This window comes from Ammospiza nelsoni, chromosome 4, assembly GCF_027579445.1.
Source record: "Ammospiza nelsoni isolate bAmmNel1 chromosome 4, bAmmNel1.pri, whole genome shotgun sequence".
In the NCBI taxonomy this organism is placed as follows: Eukaryota; Metazoa; Chordata; class Aves; order Passeriformes; family Passerellidae; genus Ammospiza; species Ammospiza nelsoni.
Window position 1 is genome coordinate 42110943 of NC_080636.1, and position 23656 is coordinate 42134598.

Below are 23656 nucleotides of genomic sequence, written 5' to 3' on the forward strand. Positions count from 1 at the left end.
TTGTTCCTGAGGCCCCCCAGCTTCTCAGGAAGAAAAATCCTAAGGAAAGGATTTTTCATAAAAGATGTCTGTGACAGTAGTCAGCTACCTGAAAAATCAAATCTATGCAGCAAGCATAGGTGGAGGATGGAAGGAAAAAGATGAATTGCAAGGGCAGAGAGTGTAATTCCATACTGCTATATCCCAGTGTAATTCCATACTGCTATATGCCAGGACACAGGGGCAGTAGTGGTTCTGCTCTGTGTGTGCTGTTGGGAGGGAATATGGTAAAGCAGGGTGGGAGCACGTGCTGTCCGAGGGATCGTCCTCCTCCTCTAAGGCAGATCTACATTAAGGCAATACTTCAGAAGCCATTGCTTTGATATGTTTGTTTATGTCAGTGTAGACTCTGTGGCTTAAGATAAAAGAACCAACTTGAAATGAAAATGACTGGATAAATTCCTTCAGAATCCCGGAGACAACTAAAACTTTTTGAAGATTATTTGTTAGAACTATTTGATAGTTCTAAAAATGCATCATTGGGGCAGGATCCTGGGAGGGTGGGAGAGGTTCCTGCAAACCCACCAGATGAATGGACATGTGAATGCCTGGGCTGCTGTGATGCCTGTCCTTATCTCTTCTGTTTATCCAGGGCCAGTGGAGAAAGGGGGTCTGGACTAATCTCTTCTGAAGGGATGATGATTGAGCAGACTGGTCAAGGGGAAAGTGTCCCTGTCCATGGCAGAGGGTGAAACTAGATGGTCTTTAAGGTCCCTTTCAACCAAAACTATTGCATGATTTCAATCTTTTGATTTTTACAAGTGCCTGTTTTCGTTAGTTCATAGGTGACAGCGGAAGGTATGGGTGAGGTTCTGCTTGCAGTGTACACAGAAGGGGAAAACATCTACGTGGAGGTGCCCACTTAGGATACAAGCCCTCAAGCAGGCTTTCCTCTGCCAAGCCTGTGGCGCCTCTTCTGAGGAAGCAAAGTCCAGGGAGCTCGGGTGGAGGAGCTTCCTGCCCTGCCTCCTGCTCTGCAGTGGAGAAGGCGTGTCCTGGGCGCTGCAGAGGGTCCTGCAGCCCCTCTGTTTCACGGAGCTCTGGTGTCTCCAAGATGTGAGGATGTGGCAAGCCCATATGCTGGCCCTGTCTGTCCCCACAGTGACTGTCTGTCTGTCCCCACAGTGGCTATTCAGTGTGTGGTGCACGGTGTTGTGCCACTGCGCAACACATTGCTCCTTTCTAGCTCTCGTGGTTCATTTTGTTTGCCAATGTGATAACCTCCTGAGTGTAAGGTTTGTTTGCTTTCCTGTTGCTGGTTTTACTTTTTTTGTTTTTTTAAAATCACTTCTGTTTGTTTATATGAATCATGGTTACTATGAATCAGCTCTCCAGGAAGTAAAACAAATGTTTATCCACAGTCTCTCTGGGTAGCTGGAAAAATCGTAATCTGCTTTACCAGCACGGTAATGTAACACAAAATATTGTAACCTTTGAAGTTTCCATTGCCCCAGATTTTCCTTCATTTTCACCAGCTGATACACATGCAAAACTGTTCTAACATCTATTTCTGTTTCACTGAGTTACATAGCAGTACCTGTAGAGAAGGGTGACAGTTTCCTCTTCATGGGGAACCTGAGTTGCTCAGCAAAATATTCATGGTGGGAATAAAAATCCCTTGCAAGACTGATGCTCTGCTGCAGAACAGAGTGTATTTTACTGGAGAGATGATGGGTTTCTCAGGGCTGAGCAGCTGTTCTCTCTGCCACAGTGAAGGTTCCATTAGACATTTCCATTCTCTTTTGGTGGTTCCTAAGCAGGAGGCTTGGCTGAAATTACTGTAAAAGTGATGGGCAATAGTGTATTAGGGGTAGATAGAAGAAACATGAGTAAATTCACTAGGGTGACAAGTCCAGCTGAGGTGATTCAGAGCAGTCACTGAAGCTGCACCTCACATCTCCTGTCCTGGGTCCTAAGGGTGTTGCACTCTTTGTGAAAGCAAGTGTGTTTTATAGAATTTCTAGTGTGGGTGCTCCTCTGTGTTGTAGGTAAACCTCTCCCAGATTTTCTCCTTCCCACTTTAAAACTGGAACCTGGCTTTGTGTGATGCTTGAGCTCTTATTTCTGTGTTTACCAACAGCATTAGTTCTTGTGGAGGTGACTCAGAGCACTCGCCCTAATGTTTTGGTCTGAGATTTAAATCTGTTTTTCAAATGGCACTGAAATCTTGCTGGAAACCCCAGCCAAAACCCTGAAATTCCTTATGAAATTACAGGTCAGCCTTTTCTCATGGGTACAGTCAGTGTTGGTTTATAGCCTGGGTATAGAAAAAGGGGTCTCACAGCCATTTATCCTGGTATTTGTGACAGCAAATGACCCCCACTACCCATGGTTATTTATATAGGGCAGCAATAGCTACTTTAATTCATAGTGCAATGTTGTGATCTGTATGTGGTGCATCCTCTCCTGGAGCCAGAAGGGGGATGACCCTCTTCTGCCAATTTTTATTTCATTTTCTCTTTAATGCTGAGCCTCAAAAATGAGGAAGAGCAGAGTGCTAAGGCAGTGTTAGGTAAGCAGGGTGTTACACCAGCACATGTAGCAGCATCTTGCTTGCCATTAACAGCAAATCTTTTACTGGAGTATACCACTAGGCTGGTGCTGGCTAGCATCATCTGACAGAGGTGGTGAGATGACTTTCAGAGAAAGCAAGACAGCATTTTTTACTGGGATAAGATACAAAATCGGAAAACAAAATACAAACAAAACAATGGGCAACAAAAATGGCAAGGGCCATATGCTCTTTATTGCAGTCATGCACATCAGATTGGAGTTTTATAATGCACAAAGAGTTAATAACATGTGCCATGTCACCATGAGTAGTTGGCATGGTCACAATTCCAATAGCAATGGTATTACAAACACAAGAAAAGGAATATGTTCCACTTACTTCAGCCAGCACAATGACTTACTCTGACACAGTCTTTTTGTATGAGACTTTAAATGGGGTTCTCTTATCTGATTGTTCATTTTTAATAGGCAGTGAGATTGCTGGCTTGTGTTTAAGATCTGTAATAGCATATAAAAATGAGACAATTTGGCTTTGTATATCTTTCCTGTAGATGAGTACATAATTTCCTGTGTTACAGCAGAATTTCCATCAGGGAGAATTGATCTTTACCTAGTGAATGCTATGATTGTTATTCCCCTGCACACCCCTTCACAGCATGATGGCTGTTTTATGTGAGTGCTTATGGGTGTGCAGATGTTCTGGGAGCAGGTTCTGATCATTTACATGTTGATATTTGGCTGTGAATATCTTGGAATTTTAAACACAAAGTGACAGTGATATTTTATTTATGGAACAACTATTGTTAAATAAGTGACCATTAGGGTTTTTAAGCATTTAAATTACAGTACAGCCTATATCCATGAAATGTAAACTAAGAGGATTTATATAAGATTATTAATGCTCCAGGGGTGCTGTGAAGTGAATAATCTGCATTTCACAAGTAGTGTTGCTGTGGTTTATTCTGTCAATCCTCATTCACTTGTAGCACTTGCTGTTGAACAAGTGCTGTTATTTCCATCTTCACCTTGACATTATGTTTTGTTTATTGTCAAAAAGTGGACTATACAGTAACAGTATTTAATTTTTTAAAGTATGATGGAATGGAAAATCCCTTACAAGAATAGTTTTGATACCATCATTTGGAAAGATCTGACAGCAATTTAGAGACCTACTCCATAGATAATAAGAATGGATAATGAATAGGAGCACTCTGATAGGGCAAGAGGTTTAACTTCTATGTGGGGGTGTTTTAAAGGAAAGAAAATTTACAGTGATCTAGCACTGTAAAGGAATGACAGGCACTTCTAGTTCATCGTATCTGTTTATTACAGAAAAAAAAAAACAGTTGCTAAGCAAAACCAGATAAAAGTAAAGATTTATCCACAAGGAATGTAGAAGACCATGAAATTCATTTTCCTTGGGCAAAACTCCCATTAGAGGATAAGCTGCTTGTGAGTCTAAGGAAGAAATATTTCAATGGATGTGAAAAAAAAGCAGCAATGCTTTAAGGTTCTTGCTTGGTGATTGTAAAAGTCATGAGCAGAGGCTTTTTCTTAGTTGCAGACTATCCCAGACATGAACAGATCCAAGCTTTAAGCCACCTCAGCTTGGTGTTAAGTGTTGACAGAGTCACGATGCTTTATTGGAATGACCCTGGAGTGCAGTGAATTACATATTTTCTCTGCTTTTAAGAATATATTTTTGCCCACACAGAGGCCCAAAAGCTGCCATTTGCTTTGTGCTTATTTTGGTTACTGAAAAAATGTCTTGCAAGCACTATTGCTACACTGACACATAAATTTGTCTCTGTTTCCCAGAGCTGGTGTTTTTAAATGGGGTCCTGCAAGAAAAATGAAGACAGAATTTTTATAAAGGATCTGTTGCAATGTACAGAAAAAGGGGTAATGATTTTAAACCAAAGGAGAATAGGTTTAGATTAGCTACATGGAAGAAGAGGTTTACAATTGCAAAGCAGTGGAATGGGTTGCCTGGGGCAGTGGTGGATGCCCCATCCTGGGAACATTCAAGGCCAGGGTTGGGTGGGGTTCTGAGCTATCTGATCCAGGGGAAGGTGTCTGTGCTCTTCAAGGGAAGTAGGGGAACGTTTAAGGGTCCCTTTCAACCTAAATCTCTCTATGATTATCTAGGTTTACTTTCAAATGCAGAAGTCAGGGAGGCTGGTGCTGGACAGGCTGCTGTGGAGTGCCAGGATGTAGGGATTTGTGATGGCCAGTACATGGTCCTTTTAAGCTGATGTTATGGGTCAGGATAAGAGATAATGTGGTAAATTCTGTATGAACCCTCATTATCACTTTCATTTTAAGCTTTTAGCATGGAAGAGTAGGGCATTTTGCAGAGAGTACACTGAACAATGTGCAATGGCAAAGATGAGTCAGCCTTAAAATCCTGAGTCTCATTGATTATACTGTCCAAGATAATTGAAATAGGCTACTAAGTCTGGCTATTTCATGTCACTATCAACTGCAGGAACTTGATTTGCAGCAGAATTTCAGGATTAACTAAGATTATGTTTAAGGTGATGTTTAAGATTTCTCAGTTTGAACACAGAAAAAGGAAACGTCAGCCTTACTGGCCATTCTGAAAATTGTCCATATTTTGATTCATGATATCACTTCATCAAAAAAGACAAGGATAAGCTTTTCTCCTATGCCTGTGATTGTAGTTTCAGCATTATGAAGTTTTAGTGAGAGAGGATTTCAGCTTACTGTTTCCCTACTCAAAGCACAGAAGGTAATAAAGTAGAAAAAGTTGATATTCACATTTGAACTCCATTCAAGTGCTTCCAGTTACTGTGTGCTGCAAAGGCATATTTAAGCTCACATATGAAGTTTTATGGATTTCTGTTATATGTCAGAACTCCTACAGAGTTATTTCAGTGGCTGTATAGGCTGTCCCACATCTGTAGGTGCTTTGCTGGGCTGTCCTTAGCAAGACCACAATTTCCCTGCTTTCTGCAGAGAAAACAATTTATCTGCCAGATAGCCACCTTCATGGCAGTGCAGTATTGTTAAGACATCTCCTTTTAATTTCATTTACACCTTTTTGTGTCTTTCAAAATGCCAATGCTTTAAGGCACCTGCATTTACCATTTTTTCTCATTTTGAATTTCTTTGGAAGAAGACCCTGTATTGGTTGTTATAAATGATCAAATCGATAGCCGAATTTATGAAAAATTTAACAACGATTTATTGGGTCAATTGCAAAAAAAATAGAATTTCGAGCAACCACCACAATCAAGACAGCGTCGGTCCCAGGTATTGGCGCTGGGTGAAACCAGAGGTTCGACCTACAGAGTGACAGTGTCCCCTCTAAGGTTCACCCTGAGTGTTTCCAGCATCCAGCTTATATACAGTTCATTTTGCCTGAGGCACAGGTGACCACATCTTTCTATTCACTTCTTCGAATGCAAATCTATTTCCATACATATGTTGAAATAGGCAAAGATGGGTCCCGGTCTGCAGACAGAAGTTTGGTACACAGGGGAAGTTTGCTTTCACATGTAATAAGTTGGTATGGTCCCTGAGTACCCAGATGCAATCAGGAGGTGTCTGAATCTAGTGAAATTCTTGGGACACTGCAATGAATCACCAGGAAGGCCCCGATGTTATCTCCCAGGTGCAGGAGATAACGAAATGATCCTTGATGGTCCAGGAAGGTTCCATTCAGACGATAAACAGGTCTGATGCTATCTTGAGCTGCCAGGAATTAGTTACAATCTGAATAGATCTCTGTTCCTGGCTGGGGAGGTTGAAACATAATTTTTACAGTATTTTATACCCACACATATCTGTTTATACAGCATGAATGAACTCCATTACATATCACATTGGTAAATGATATTTCAGTTTCCATGGCGCTCCTTATTACAAATAGTTGCTCTTTTCATCACCAAATGGTGCAATTTTCATTCATGCTGAAATATCAATGGTAACCTACAGCAGCAAATTGTTCCTTTATGATCCTTGGCATTGTGGAAACTCTCCTGCTCAAAATTAAATGTCAAGGAATTTAGCAAGTATGAAAAATCTGGCTCCTTTTATGCACATACATGCAGAGATGTATGTTCTTCCCTTTGTGCTCGTTGCATCTAAGCATTTGCCTTCCTTTATTCCTGTAAGGAGTCATTAATATGCTCCCAGTGATGCTTCCCCAAAAGTCCAGCTATTAGAGGGGTTAAGGGGGTAGCATTCCCTCCTGTACCTTCCACTGGAACTGAGTGAGGAGTTTGGTATTCAGGCTACTTGTTGCAGGCTGTGAGTGTGAGTAGATCATTTTGGGAATGATAGCAGCCTTGCCAGCTCCCTTGCATTCCTCAAAGTGCTTCTCTGTCCTTTGCCCTGGCCCAAATGACAAACATAGACTGTAGAAATACTCACAGATCAAGGCAGGGCTCTGCTTCCACCCCAGCCCCACTCCCTGCAAACCCTGAGGTACTTGTGGCAGTGTGGGGACGGTACTGTGACAAACAGCACTGTTTTCAGTTGGATTCCTTTCACAGCCACTGTGATCTCTTTCCCTGGCCATGATATTGTTATGCAGGAGATGGTGGGTTAGGTTTCTCAGCTACGTGGCCTGATCAGCACATTTCCCAGATCAGATTCCCTTGTTTATAATTCTAAATATCCCTCACTCCCCCACTGCCAACTGCTGCCAGTGGTCCATTTTTCCTAAGAAAAGTGATCCTGTCTGGAGAAAGTAGACACTGTTCATAAATCAGGCGCTCAGGGAATTAATAATTTCAAATTCCCAGGAGAGCCCGCTGTGTCACAGACATCTTTTATGAAAAATCCTTTCCTTAGGATTTTTCCTCCTGAGAAGCTGGGAGGCCTCAGGAACAAAATGCAAACATTGATTATCTGCTGCTGTGGAATGCAACAGGTGCATCTGTGATTGGCCCATGTTGGATGTTTGTAATTAATGGCCAATCACAGCCCAGCTGGCTCGGACAGAGAGCCGAGCCACAAACCTTTGTTATCATTCCTTCCTATTCTATTCTTAGCTAGCCTGCTGATGAAATCCTTTCTTCTATTCTTTTAGCATAGCTTTAATGTGATATATATCATAAAATAATAAATCAAGCCTTCTGAAACATGGAGTCAGATCCTCATCTCTTCCCTCAACCTGAGACCCCTGTGAACACCGTCACACTGCTGTAATAAATTGAACTACTTTTGATACACAATCACTTCACTTCTTCCCTTTTGCATTTATTTAAGTCTGGCAATGAGATATGTGATGATATGGAGCAGCTAAGAGGAAGTTAGACCCACTAGACCCACTAAATAAAGCAGCTTGGAGGAAGTGCTTTGGGTTGTGCCTCTGCCCTCTTTCCCCTTCATTTCCATGCAGGAGCTGGGTGCAGGTAGATGTTTATTTTTTACAGCCCTGTGTCAGGTTTGTTTTTATGGCTTCCTTGCCTCCAAGCAAGCACAATGATTTGCTACTGCTTCTCACCATGATCTACACCACTGGCAGTACTGGGAGCACTTCCACAAATAGACCTCAGGAGCAAATAAAATGCTGGAACTTTCTTTGAGAGAGCAGCGGTACTCCTTTCATCTTTTGGCTGGGAGGGAGCTGGGCAAAAAAGGTAAAATCTGAGGTTTTGTCCCTCTGGTGGAAAAGGTCACAAACTTCCTCGAGGACAATAATGTTCCCCACAAATGAAATAAAAGGAGGGTGATGTTAAATGATGATGTAAGATAGAAACATAGAAGTCATTCATCAAACCCAGGTGCGACAGTATATTTGTATTTGAATCCTCTGAATTTAGACTCTGCTGCTTTTTAAATGGCAAGCTTTTGTGAGAGTGGCAGACAACCTCTTAACTAAACCTCACTTTAATTGCAGTACAGTAGATAAATAACCATTGTCTTCTGGCCATCTTCATCACCATTTCAGGTTCTGAAATGCAAAATGCAGATCCTTTGCTAGAGATCCTGCTTTTTCCAGGCACCTGGCTGTTCTCTGGTTAAGCCTCCCTGACTCTTAACAATAAGCACACTTGAGCTCCTAGAGTAGGCCTAGTTCCCTGCAGGTATGACTGTAGCAGTAGGAAAGAAAAGCAAGCTCCTTGGGACTTTCAGGTTGTCAAGAGGGATGTGATAATGCCATTTGTAATAACCAAATGTGGCTTTTATTTTGCACTTGAACTTGGGGTCAAGTTACAGTGCAAAATAAAAGTCACATTTGGTTATTCACACGTCTTTTGGAAACAGTTTTAAACTTAGTACAATAAGTTTGCAATATGAAGATGTTGAACACTGGCACTTGATGTACTTATAGAAATAGAGTTGACTGAGAAATCACGGGGTGGTTGATATTTTATGTTTCAAGTCTGTATTCCATTTCTTCTTTTTCAGAGATTTTAAAAATTAGTCCCCATAGTAGCTCTGTGTGCTGCCTCTTATGCTTAATTTCTGGCTCCTGGGAGTGCTCACATGCCTGCTATAGAAGAAAAGACTAAGCAGAGACAGAGGGACTAATATTTAGTGCTGTAATCTCAAAAGTTCTTTGTGTATTTAGCTGTCACTTTTGACATCTGATATGTTGGCACAGTTTTCTTTGGGAATGCCAACAGTGCTATGCATTCCATGCAAAATGCTTCAGGATCCTGCTTGACCATGAGGAGTGTCTCTGGCTGGCAGTCCAAGTTTCAGAGTTCATTTTGCTCTTCCAAGAAAGATGTTTCATAAAAGGTATTGACTTGACAGGGTGGGGCTTGGCATAAATGAGCACTGTGGTCAGATACCTGGCTTGGCAACCTAAGTTTACACAAAGACATCACAGCCAACTTTAAACATCTATTAAAATAAAGCAAATCCCCTTGTGAGCATAACAACTATTCTTAGTTTCTCAAGGGCTGTGGACAGATTTGCCTCTTGAGACTTGAGCTGGGAGAGTTTGCCTGAAAGGAGATATTTTATGGAAGAGTGTTACCCTGCGCAATTAATACCTAAGTCTTAAGGCAGTATTTATGCTGATTAGTTTTTGAGGAAAACCTGTTGGAAAAAGTGCCAAAAACGTCTGAGAAGTTAATAAAATTTCCTGCCTTTTGCAGCACACTGAATACACAGTATGACCCTTTAAAGTCAGTTGGTCATGGAAGACCCTATTTACAAACTGTAAGCAATTATAATCTGAACCAGTGAAGCCAAACACTGAGAAGACAATAAGTAATTAGCACAGCAGAAGCTCTTTTCTTCTCTTGCTAGGTATATAGAAGGCAAGAAGGCTTTTAAATACAGACTGCAGCCTGATTCTTCACTCTTTTATCCCAGAGTCATGCTGCTGTGTCTCTGAAGTAAGAGATATGGAACCAAAGCACGGAAATGAATAAGGGGACCCCTTTAAAACTTCACTCCAGCAGTAGCTTCCATGGAGCATGTGGTGGTGTAAATGAGAGTGCAGCTTAATGACTGGGCTTTCCTTTCTTTCATTCCTCCTCTCAAAAATCAAAAAAAGATCACAGGATGACAGAGGGCAGTTATATAATTGAATATTGCCTAAGCTGCAAGCCCACAGACTGCAAGTCCCTCTGATCTGGAACACAAGGATGGAACATTTTGGAAGGCAGTGAAGAGATAATTTGCTGATGGGAATCTTCGATAAACAAAATAATAGCTGAACAAAATAACTGCTGAAGTCAGCAGTTGCTGAGACACTGGTTAGCATGTAGAAATATGTGGATCTGAGAGGTGCTGTCATGATGCCCATCCCTTCTGTCTCTCCATTCCTGGCTTCGATTCAGTCCTGGGAGGTGACCTAAAATGCAGTTTTACATCTGCCTTTTCTCCTAGCAGATGGATGAGATTTAGTTTTTTCACCTATTGATATGGTGAGGATGATTTGATCCCTTCAGTGTAAAGTCCTGTCTAATAGGCTGTGTTTTACATGAAAAACATGTCAGGGATAAGTGAGTTTATATTGAAATGTTCTGCTTGCTGTCCAGGATTTAGGATTGCCACAGCTCATGGAATGACCACCTGGGAATGGTGAGAGACATAGTTTGGACTCTGGAACACAGTGCTGACTAAGGCAAGCCTGTATGTCTTCTAGTCTTGCGCTGAAGTCCTGGAAATATTAAATTTTTCTTGCCACTTTCTGTATTTGTTTTTTTTTTCTTTGTTTGTTTGTTTTTTGGTTTTTGGGTTTTTTTTTTCTCAGTGTCAGGTTATTTGGATAAATTTACTCTTGTGCTAAATGTGCTCTTTTTCTGCCAAGTTTTGGTGCTATGGGCAGTGCAGTGGATGATTAGATTTTTTTTTTAAGAGTGCCAAAATCAGGAAAGAGTTCATTTGAAAAATTGCTTAGCGGATTGCAAATGGTGAATAAATTATTGCACAAGGGAACTTTTCAAACTCCTCTGGTGGTAAATTTTCAAGTAAGGAAATATAGAATATACAGCATCATGCTCATGAAAGCTAAGTAAATTCTTGCCCATAAATCATGTGAGGGAATTAGGATTTCTTTCCTCCTTTGTTATTGTCATTCTAAATTTATATGCAAAATTATCTTCCACAATTTTTTTACTACAGTAAAGATGTAATTTCATGTAACTGTACCAGTAATTAAGTTATTTATTTCAACCTTTTTATTTATGTTTCCTGGCTGGGTCCTGCTAGTGCAGCTTTGTCCAGGACAGTTGACTATGTTGAGTATTTGTAATACCTGGCTTTGATATGGATGCAAGGAAGAGGTTTTGGTATGACCTCTAAGTGACAAAGAATGTGGCAGGAAGATGCTTCACTGTTGTGAGCTCAGCTTGGAGGGGTGTCTTTGACTGTGTGGTTGTCATTTCATAGGGAAAACAGCCCTCAGTGGACATGGCCCTTAGTGCGCTGTTTGCTGTTATAAAAGTTGACATTAACCTGGAATATGTGCTGTGCATTTCTAGGAATGCTCCTCAGCTGATTTATTGACATGGTTTTTGTCACCCTTGGGTTCTTCCTCTGGCTTTCTCTCTTTTTCCATTTATATTGTTTTTTTTTTTTTTTTTGTTTTTTTTTTTCCTTTCTCTTGCTTGCTCTGCTTTCGTTTTTTTTTTTTTTTTTCCTGCAAAAATATCTGTAGGAGTAGAGATGTACTAGAACAGGTTATCAGCAGATCTATGATTCTGCAGCACTGAAGGTTAAGTGCAAAGCCCAGTGGTTATCCTGATTAACTGAACCATATGCCCTAGCTCTGGTGCCTTTTACAGGCTCTAGAGGAAGGAAATTTGCTCCCAAGCAATATACAGCATGGCTTGGCAACCATTTCAGCCCTGTGTGGCACAGTATGGGCTAGTGTATTCCCAACCCTGAACTTCTGTGTGATGGTAGGCTCCTTGGTGACTCTTTTTCTGGGAATCACAGGGTAAATGCACTCTTTGCTCAAGTGTGATTCTTCATTACAGTTACTCTGTGTATAGGGCAGAAGGGGAAGATTTAGCTTTGAATAGCAGCTAAGGATGGGTAAGTCTTAAAAGGTATGAAAATTCAATTCAATTGTAGTCAACATTCAGCTACACAGAAACTATCCTAATTGTCTCTCACCCACTTTTTAAAAGACTGTTTAATTATAGGGTCAACATTGTCCTCATTCAGATTTCCGCAGATTCCCTTTGATACTGATTTTCTTCAAAGATTTGGGAGAAGACATGAGTGTTGCAAGAAGACTTTCCTGGCAGCAGTTTCCCCTTCCAACAAATTATTGAATTTTCTCTCTGTAGTCCAAAAGTCTCAGCTAGCTGTGAGGCAGCTGTGAATTTGTTTTACATCAGAAACATGGCTTATCAGTATTGTGGGCACCCTGTGTTGTGTGTGATTCATAGAATGCAGCAGTGAAAAGGTGGAAACTGCATCAGTAGAGGCAGTTTATGGAGACTAGAACCTAGGTATGATTTTTCTTATTTAGAGACAGATTTGGAGGTCTGGAGAGTATCTAAAATATTCCAAGAAAATTGATACAGTGCTCCTCTAAGGAAAGGATTAGTCTTTATTGCTAATGGCATTATAGCTTTTATTCCAGCATGGAGACTGTAGTTCACAGCAGAGAATCTGATAATGGGATTCTGTTGCAAATTGGGCACTATCTCTTAAACTGGATGGATAGAAAAGACACAATTTAAGCTCTCACTCAGTGGTTTTGCATATGGTTCCTGCCTGTCTGCCTGTGTTTTCAGGTGTTTTGAGGATCAACGCAAATCTGAATGGAGGTGTCAGTGAGAAGTGAACCATACTGTACCGCTTATCCCCGAAATCTCGAAACTGGCCTTGTATTTCTGTCGGAACCTGCCGCTGGAAGCAGTGGGGTAATAAGCAGCACTTGGAAGGGCTGTGCAGGGATAGCACAGCCCTCTGAAAGCTTACTCCTGGCCAGGAGACAAAAGGTGCTGCAGCCTGAGCACTCGTTTCCTCCAGGAACAGGGGCTTGGGGGCTGAGAAGTCACAGCATCCCTTGTGCTGCTCCAGGCGCTGGGTTATGATTTGCAAGCTTTTTAATTAACAGTGCTTCCTGACTAGTTCTGGCTTGTTCAGGGGTTTTATTCTTCTGAATGTGTTTGTTGGTATTACTATCCAAGGGCGTTAGCACTCTTCAGCATAACAAAGCAGGACTTGCAGCGCTCAGAGAATGGTCGCGTTTTGTGAAAAATTCCAATCACTTGTTTTTTTAAAATTTTAAAAGTTTAATAGTAATAAAATGGTTATAACAATAGTAATATAATTAGAGTAATAATAATTTAGACAATTTGGATTAGGACAATATGAGACAACAGAAACAAAGAGTTACGGATATCCAGGTACCTTTTTCTGGGCAAAATAAGCCTGATAAAGGACACACGTTAACAGAGGATTAACCCTTAAAAATAATGGCCTGTTGCATATTCATACACTTCATACATGATGCATAAATTCCATTCAAACACAGGATTCTGTCTGGTCATCGTCAGCTTCTTCCTCTTAATCCTAACGGTGTCTTCATGGCTGAGTGAGGCAGGAAGATGTTTGTTTCTTCTGATAATGGGGCAATAAATTCTCTTTCTCTCAAAGATTTAGGTGTCCTGTGGCCGCTATCTCAGTGTGCGTCCTTTCTTTAGAAAAAAAGTATCCTACATAGCACAGTTTCTGTTTTACCATTATGTTTTAACCTAAAACTATATTTAACATGCTACTTGAGAAAATGAATACAGCATCACTTTCTAAGATAACACATGTAATATTCATTTTAATATTTGTGAAAAGCCAATCATAAAATACGTATTCTTCACATGTTTGGAAGCATGATTCTTAGCCCCACCACCTCCTCCCCATTTTGAATTGCCATTTTGTTTTATCACAAGTTAAACTGGATTTAAATTAGATGTGGATATAATGTGTTTAGTAAGAGTTAGAACAAACATAGATAATCTATTAAGTTTAGCACTATGCTTTCAGTCATTTAAATGGTATTTGTGAAAAAAGTCCAAATTTACTATATTTGGCTGAAAACACTCTTTTTAAGGTTGGAGTCAGGGCTGATTTTTCCAAAAGCTTGGTGGTTGAAGCATTCATCTGCGATGCAGAAAATATAGATAAAATACCTGCTCTGAGAGGCTTTCAATCCATGTATCCCTACCTTGAATCAGATGCTAAGAGGATTGAATTCAATTTATACGCCCACGTCAGGTAAGAAGCTTAACCCAACTGATTCCAATATATCTAGCAACTTACAGACCCCATTTTGCCTTCTATTATCTATCTGAGTTACAAACCTCATTTTGGCATAAATTATCGCCACACAGAGCTGCAGTTATTTCTTGTGTCCATAACTGTGGGTTTTCCAGCAATACAGCACCTGTATTCTGGGCTCTTTGCTCTAGTCCTTGCTGTCATCTTCTCCATCAATAGACACATCCTACAAGCTGACTGGCTTTCCTCCTTCCAGTTTCTTCACCTGAGATGTGTGCATGAGGTAACTGTGGCTTAATACAGTATCGTGATGCCTACTCAGATTTGGTGTTACATGCCCAGCATGATCCTCTTACCCACCTGTGTGTCTGGGTTAATGGGAACATTTGACACCATGGTTTCTGAGGTGGGCAAGATGTGCAACAATGATACCGTCCTGCTTTACTTATTTATAAATATATTTATTTATTCAGTCTCAGAGCTTGTTTTCAGCCCTATACAGCCATAATGATGTGAAGCATCTATTTGAGAAATAAAGTGAATAAGATCCTTAAATTCTTACCTGGCTATGTTTCTTTGAGAAAAAAATATCAGAAAAGAAAAATCTTTGTGCTGGTTTTCAAAATACCTTTTCCTTTGAGGTGATTACAATAGTCCTTGAGAAATGTGCTTGTGATCTCTTCTGGAATTCCAGAATTCCTAGTCCTGTCTTTCCTTTAGCCACCTGCTGGGGTGACCTTCTTTAAATATGGCAACCCCACCATCCCTCCAAAAGCAGCCTTAATATAGAAAGCTGGAAGGAACCAGCCGTGAAGGAGGAGCTCTCAGCTCTCCTCAGAGAGACTGTACATGCCAGCCTTGGAACTAAAGGATTGGTTTCAGATCTGAGGTTTTTCTCGGTGTGACATAGATATCAATAATATTAGGTGGAAAGAGACTAGATTAACACTTGGGGCACCTGGGTTTTTCTCCTGACTCAAACATTTGCTTGCAGTGTGGCTTTGGACACATTCACTGTGCCTCTGTTCCTCCTTTTAAAAACAGAAATAATTCCACTTTTCTGACTAGAAGGACATGCTACATAAAAGTTTGGTATTATTATTTTTTTGTTTGTTGTTCTCTATTTTAGCTAGGATGGCAGGAGGGTTGTGCTTTTCAGTATCATTTGTGCTGTACTAAATTTACAAATTTGTACTGTTTCCCTTTCTGTGTCATGTTCTGCTCTCATGTTCCCCTGAATAGTGAGAGAGATCACTGGGATGTGGTAAGGTGTGTAAAAGAAGAAATACACCCAGGAGGAAAGGGCAGAATTTTGCATGCTGGATATTTTGGTATCCAGGGGAAGATGTCAAACACCTCCAGGTGTTTGGGTTCAGCTTGCAGGTCAATAATCTGAGTAGGCAACTTAAAAGGGAAGTGGGGGACCAATGGGAAGCATGGGGGCCATAATCCCCTTGGTGTCCCCCAAAGGACTCCTCCCTCAAATGGTTTCTCACCTCTTCATTATAAACCTATTTCCTTTGTCCAGAAGGTTTTGTTTATTCCCTTTTTTTTTACTGGTAGTTTCTAGTGATGATATTTTGGGATCTCTAAATGTGCATTCACCATCATTAGTGGCTTTTTCCCATGTTATTTGTTTCATGTTCAGGGATTAGCAACCAGATTGCAAAATAATGAGCTGCCTTGTGTATTTCAGAAACATACCCCTCGCAATATGCATTTCAATGATTATCGTCACAGTTGGCTATGTGTTAACAAACGTGGCTTATTTCACTACAATCAGTGCTGGGGAATTGCTGCTTTCAAAAGCTGTAGCAGTGGTAAGTTACAGAAGAAAAGTACAAAGATATATTCCTGCTGCAGTTATGTTTGTTGATATTATTCTTGTTTTCAGGGGGGAAAAAGATTGGGTGGACACATCCAGTCAGGTTTTAGTATGGCAGCACTTATCAGCATCTCAGTGAAATTTGATTTTTGACTGATGAGTGGGATTGCAGTTCAGGTCATCGGTAGCATTTACAATGTAACATTGGACTGTATTTATTTACCTCATAACAAAGTCAATAGGACTTACATTTCATAGCCAAGTACATGCTTGAAAAATTCAGAGCTAAATTGTAAACTCAGCTCCTGGGAAGCAGGAATTACAGATATTTATGGAAGAGAGAACTCTGAAATATCTGGAGTGGCAGAATACAGTAACTTTGTCTCTGCACAATGTGTGTCCTGAGTACTTGGGAAGGGGGTTGCTGTGAGTATTGGAGCTCATTTGGGAAGGAGTTGCAAGGTGACCTGGCTAGGAAACACTATATTTTATATTTTATATTTTATATTTTATATTTTATATTTTATATTTTATATTTTATATTTTATATTTTATATTTTATATTTTATATTTTATATTTTATATTTTATATTTTATATTTTATATTTTATATTTTATATTTTATATTTTATATTTTATGTTTTATATTTTATATTTTATATATTATATTTTATATTTTATATTTCTGGTGTCTGAGGCACAATGAGGAAATAAATAATTCCATTTTTTTTCCAGTAGTGATACTGCCTGTGGCTATTTTAATTGACGTGAGTTTTGAAAAATGACCAAATTCTGTAGCTAATGGGAGAGCTACAAAGAAAACATTTTATAAACACGACAAAAATTATGCATCTTGCCTGTGGTGCCCCAAACTCCCATTAAGGCTCCTCTGTTAGCCTAAAACTCTAGATGATAGCACTGGGTAGTACCAGCTGAGTGCAAGGAAAACGGGAGAAAAAAGGTATTAAGTGTGCAGATCAAATCTTAATCCATTCAGGTCTTGATCTTCTTCTTTGGAGCCATAATGGTTTAAATTGGTATGAGTCTGGGCCTGATTCCACCTCCCCATCGTGGCTTCAGCTGGAGCCATGCCCTTCCACACGCCCTCAGCGGTGGGGGTAGGACAGCCCAGCTGTATCAGCTGAACTCTCACAAAAGAAGGAACAAATGCACTGCACAGTTTTCAGTGAGGGATGCAGAGAAGGGGGATAACTAACGCCGTGATAATTTGTTAATAGAAGGAAATTATTTTCCCGTTTTATGAAAAGTCATTGTGTGTTTCTCTGTCTCTTCTAACAGACCTTTGCCGAACGACTGATGGGAAACTTCTCTTTAGCTGTGCCCGTGTTTGTGGCTCTCTCCTGCTTTGGATCTATGAATGGTGGCGTTTTTGCAGTATCCAGGTGAGCACTGCTGGTGTTCCTGGGGGTCAGGGCTTGGGAGACACACTGAAGGTATGGAAGCAAGGGGAAGGGAGAGTAAGGTTTATTCTGTAGTGGGATATGATGAATGACTACACTGTTTACCAGGTGTAGGGCTTTTTCTCACTTTGTGTGGGGTACTATTTTAAAAATCCTTTGAATGGCTTGGAAATTAATGTCTCTGAGGCTAGCCCTTAATCAATGGCTGCTTTTTTTTCATGTAAAGGAGGAAAACTGCAGGGAAAATATTAACTCCTTCCCAACACCAGTCAAGGGACAACTTCAGAGATAGTTTTGCTTTCTGTGTGGGGGTTTCTCCTGCCAGTGCTTTCATTTAGAACACCTCAAACAAGACTAAGAAGTTCTGCTGTGCTCTGTGACTTTCATGAGCCACTTTGCGTACTCACAGTAATGAGCACATTTAAAGTCTGTCCACATTTATTTCCCACCAGGATGTTCTTCGTTGCATCCCGTGAGGGTCACCTTCCAGAAATTCTCTCCATGATTCATGTCCGCAAGCACACTCCTCTGCCAGCTGTCATTGTTTTGGTAAATCATACAAACAAATGTTCCTGCACTAGAATTCATATTACAAGGCTTGCTCTAGAGTATTCAAACAGAATTTGGGCACTGCTTGAGTCTCATTTATTAATGTGAACATGGGCTTTGGGCAGGGTGGAGGACAGGAGAAAGAGGAATGAGATTTGTGAGTTGTTCTTATTCCATCATCTCCTCCTTGCTTTCTTGCCTCTCACTGCAATCTAATTCACTTCTTATTGCTCTTTTCTAATTTCTAAGGACCTGCTAGTGGTGAGCTAGTTGCCTTTCAGAGAAACAAATTCTAGTTAAACAAACAAAAAAGGGATTCAGTTAACTGAAAGTTGAATTAAACACCAGCATCTGGGAGTACCCTAAGGGCTCATTTTACTACCTTATAGTAAAAAATGCAAGCAGTTTTGCAACTAAGATAAAGGAGGAAGAACCTTCAGCTGTCCAGCATAGTGATGATTAAAAAATGAGAGAACATGTGCCTGTGAAATGGTCGGTGGGTTTTCTAAGGAAAACCACTGGTGCTTCGGTGGAAATCCTGTTACAGACTTCTAAAATAAGCAGCAAAGGTAAATGTTGGCCATGTGTTAGCTTTGCAGACTAATTTTTATGGTAAAATGTTAGGACTGAATGTCAGAATGCCAGCTTCAAAGTTCAGTTTTCATAGTGCCAGGAAGATTTTCACTTAACATGCAGTCCTCATATTCATGGGTATTCAGCCCCACTTTGGGGATCAATGACTGCAGTGTATCTGGATGGGTCTCTGCCATATTTAAGGACTCTCAGCCAAAGCAAAAGATGCACCTATGAGTCTATGCTGCTAAGAGCAAATCCTTGTGGAATTTAAATTGGTTTTTGCTCTTGAAGCCTATAAGCTCACTGCTGAATTGTTGAATTTCATATGTGCACATATAACCATAGGCTTTGAAGTTTTGAAAATTAGGCAGTGTGATTATAGTGAAACGTTTTAATGAAATTAATTTTCCATAAACATTTACTTTGCATTTTATTTCTTTGGGTGTAGTCATACCTTGTGGGTAAATTGCATTGACTGTTTTCTGTGGAATGAAATGCACAAAACGTATTAATATTATTTTTTTTTCCTGACAGACATTTCCTGCTATTGCATGTGGTCCTGTTACACCAAGTGCATTGATTTCCTTTGAAAAAGTCAGATTCTAGTATGAAGATGGCTTTCCTTCAAAGATTGCAATTTTTTAGCTCACCTTACTGCAAATAGAGCAATGGCAGGATATATTCTACATCAATAGTAATTTTAGCATTTCTCTATTTTATTTCTCCTTCCAAGTTCTACACACTGTAAAAAAGGAAAGAGCTTTTGAGGATAAACTGAGAAAACGAGCATGCGCTTGAGGCTTGTTAAATTTAAAAAAAAAAAAAAAGCCAAAACAAAACAAACCAACACTTTTTTTTTTTTTAATTAAGAAATCTGTTTATGTGTGTATGTTGCTAGAGAAATTTTCCAGTCTGACCATTTTTTGTTGCCTCAAAAGTTGGCTATTCATGGCCTCTTCTCTCAGGCCTCTACACAGAGCTCAGCCTGCATTTCAATTTGCATCTCAGTCTGCAAGTTGAGCTACCTGGACCAGAAGTATTTCTCACCAACATGAGGAATTTGATAGATGTGTGTAGTGACTCATAGAAATCAAGCCATCTGATTGTAATCCTGCTTTCTTGTATTTTCTCTTGATAGCTCTCCTTCACTTTCATTATTGTACATAGCTTGCATTCTAGTTATGACTCAGATTTTAAGCTTTTAGAGGTTGAGTTTGCAGAGAAGAAATCTTGCCCAATACAATTCAGTGGTATAATTTCCCTTGACATTTACATAGGAGTTTGATTACTATCTATTGTAGGGAACCAAGTACTTTATTACAGGTTGGAGGCCAGAGACCCACATTTGAAATATTGAGTCTTCTGATTCAAATCAGAATCAGTTGTCCGCACTCCTTTGAAAAAAAGGAGAGCGTGGCTGTGAATCTAGGTAAATAATACAAGTTAGTTTTCTATGTGTAAACATTTAGCCCAGTGTTTTACTGCATCTGCAGTTGATTTCACCTGTGGCCTTGTTATAAACCTCTAACTTCCAAGACCTTCCCTCCTGCTGAAGAATGAGGGATATGGTGAATTTAACTTACTCCTTCATGCCCAAATGCAAGGATATTTTTTTTCTCCAGATGCTCCTTTGAAATAGATCCATGTAGCCTTCCCTAACCATCTAACCCACAATAAAACACCAGTTTGTACATAACCTTCTGCCTGCCCCACAGAAGCCTTGTATCTCAGACTAGATTTTTAGTGAGGAACTGTGTGTATTCTGGTGTCCTCTCTCCTTCTTGCTCTTCAGTAGCTACCTGAGTGACAGCTAAATTCTTCCTTCTTCTCATAAATATTTGCATTTACAATGTGCCGTAAGTGTACACTCAGCAAGTCTGGACAAAGGCAAACCCCCACTGGTGGCAGCCCAGTGTGCCCAGCTGGCATCTCATGGTGTGGAACTGCCCCTTGCCATGTCCTCCTTGCTCACTTCCCCTGTGAAGCCTGGGGGACTAAGACTTTTTCCTTCCACAAAACACCTAGAAACTTCTGCTTTCATATGATTAGATGTGACCAAAATTTAACTGTTCTTATTATTTACATCAGCAATGAGCAAGTAAACCTGCAGTGAGCTTATATCCCACGAGAGTGCTGCCCAGGATGCTCCAGCACTTTGGTGGTGCAGCGTGCCTGTGTATTTTTGTCTGGGTCACAGGGGACAGATCTGTATTGACTATGTGTGGCCACCCAGGACAGATATATATTGATGCAAAATGGTCTCAGGGGATAGCTAGACATTGATCACACACCTGATTTTATGACAAAGGCAAGCCTGAAGTCTGTGGCACTCAAGTGTGTGCATAAGGCTGTGCTGCTTGTCCCTGAGGAAAACTTTGACATCGCCGCTGTAAAATAATAGAGATCGATCTACTAAACCCCTCTTATGCTCTGAATTTCTTTTGCAGCATCCCCTCACAATGATAATGTTATTCAACGGGGATCTCTACAGCCTCTTGAATTTCCTCAGCTTTGCCAGGTGGCTTTTTATTGGACTGGTAGTTGCTGGGTTGATTTATCTCAGATATAAACGTCCTGATATGCCTCGTCCTTTCAAGGTAACATCTGCTCTCTACTCTTTTACATGAATCCTCCCTCCTCTCTGTCCTGCAGTCAGACAGCAAGGGAGCATTTTCTGATGTAACAGGCTAACCTCTTTCTCAGGAAAAACCGATTTAAGAGAAAACAGTGCTTTGCTGTGAAGAGTGAGAGCTTTCCTGCTAGGTCCCCAGTGCTACCCCAGCTGTGTTCCATCCTGGAAAAGAATTCTTCCCTCTTGCCTGTGCTTGGGGAGCAGAGACTGAAGGTGCTGTGCTGAGATGAAGGCATTTGCTCAGTTTTGCCTGTCTGTTGTGCTCAGGCTGTGCGATGCGAGCTGTGTGAAAATACCGCGGGCACTCTGCAGCCACAGAGGGCTCAGGCTGCAAATATTGGGGTTACTTGAGCCAACCTGATTTTCAGCCAGTCCTCTGTTTAATGTCTCCTTTGATAAAGGCCTGGATAATTTTATGATCAAATATACAATAACATGATCAAAAAAGTCATGTCAAGCACAAGAATTTATGAGAGAGGGCATTTATGTCATTGCCTGTCCAATATCAAGTATGCCAATTTTCTGTGCAAATAAGTGGTCAGTGTGATTATTGTAATATTTGGCACTTGCAGTGGATTGGCAGACAGACTTATTGTGAACCCTGAAAGAAAATGCTAATAGTCCAGCCCCTTGAATAGTATCTATTTTGGCCTTGGTTCTGCTATTTTTCTTGCTTGTTTTAAGTAGCATCATACAAAGTAAGTTGTCCCATTGTGTATCCAGAAAGATAATATCCATCATCAAAAAACTGGGAAATATATCTCTGTTTAGATGCTGCCAAGACAACTATTTTGTGCAGAACTAAGAATGTGTATTGTTGCATTCTTGTAGGTATATTAGTAAATAAGGAAGTATAATAGTAAATAAGTACAGCCTATTTTGCTTTGATTAAAGAAAAGCTTTGACAGTACACAAAAGAAGAACAGTAATGCTTTGAGGCATGAAAGGAAGAGAACAATCTCCAAGGAATTCTCAATTTTTCATTACACTTAATGTCTCATAAGCCATGCCTGTAGGCATTTCCTTCAGAGACTTGCTAAGAGAGTGATTGTATTGGTGTTTTTGAAAATTGAGCAAATAAATTTGATATGGTTACTTTGTGTGCTTTCAGCAGTGACACTGGCAATGCCATCAGTCATACAGTCAGAAAGTGCTTTTTCAATCCCTATCAGGTGCATAACACTATCAAATATCTTTATCACTAATCAAATTGCTGTTTAATTTGCTCTCTTCCTGCTAGATTTTGATTTTTACCTTAGGAAGAAAATCAATATGTTCCTAATAGTTTTAAAAGGTGACTTGAGCTCCTGGTTGTGTTTTAAAATGTTTTCTAATGGGTAATTATCAAAATGGAAATCTTTACTGTGGTTAGAGCTGCTTGCTTATAGGCTGGGGGATTACAGGAAGGACTTTTACAATGTAACTTATTTACAATCCTTGCATTTTAAAGGAAGTAAAACACTGGAGTGTTTTAGAGTGTAATTAAGACACTTCTGTGGTACTCACTGCATAGCACTTGGCAGGGCCTGGCTTCTGCAGTCACTGACATTTTGTGTGCCTGTTCTAGGTACCCTTATTTCTCCAGAACTGTCCTGTACTGCTGGGTCTTATCCAATTTACATCTCATGGAAAGCTAAATGCCTTGGTCATTACTTTACAATGACCTTATTATTTAATGGTCCTTTGTGTGGCTATTTTTCAGGTTCCTTTATTTATTCCAGCGTTGTTTTCCTTCACTTGCCTCTTCATGGTGGCGCTGTCGCTTTACTCTGACCCAGTGAACACAGGGATTGGATTTGCCATAACCCTGACAGGCATTCCTGCCTACTACCTCTTCATTGTGTGGGACAACAAGCCAAAGTGGTTCAGAAAGCTTCTGGGTAAGTCCTGGGGTGGTAAGTCCTTCTAGGCAAGTCCAGCGTCCCCTAACTAATGAGGGACATTCACAGCAGGGCTGTTCCTCAGCCAGTGATTGACTTCAAAGGACTGATGCTTCTTTCCTGCCCTCCCCTAAACCTAATTCCTTTTAAACCACCATCACCTTCTCCTGGCCCTGCCTCTGTGCTAATGAAGACAGCACTGCACTCCTTGGAGAATCTGTTTGGAATCTTGAGCAAAGCAAGTGTGCTATCAGGATGAGCTTGGTGCTCCCTGCCAACACTGTGTGTCTGTAGACCACTGAGGAGTGTTTGGAACGGGGCTGGAAGTGTCTGGAAGATTCAGTCAGGTGGGGATTCATGGGGATGCTCTCCTTAGCAGTGGCTCCTGACAGGGCAATAGCAGCATATACCCTGGCCTCTTTGGAAATCATTTCTGTGCTTCATGAAGAATGACTTCTGTGTGGCTTGGCTCGGTAGTATATCATGCCTGAAATACACTGAGAATACTTTCTGTACCATTTCTGAAAGGTTTTGAAAGGATTTGTGGAAGTTC

General features: G+C 40.5%; 1 protein-coding gene across 1 annotated transcript in view; it reads left to right on the plus strand.

Annotated features, from left to right (window-relative positions):
* Nucleotides 1-23656, plus strand: part of SLC7A11 (solute carrier family 7 member 11) — a 62712-nt gene that overhangs the window by 32733 nt on the left and 6323 nt on the right. The window contains exons 7-11 of the mRNA XM_059471058.1: nt 15917-16040; nt 17345-17448; nt 17919-18015; nt 21039-21188; nt 22926-23103. Coding sequence (XP_059327041.1) covers nt 15917-16040; nt 17345-17448; nt 17919-18015; nt 21039-21188; nt 22926-23103 — 653 coding nt within the window. The remainder of the gene's footprint in view (nt 1-15916; nt 16041-17344; nt 17449-17918; nt 18016-21038; nt 21189-22925; nt 23104-23656) is intronic.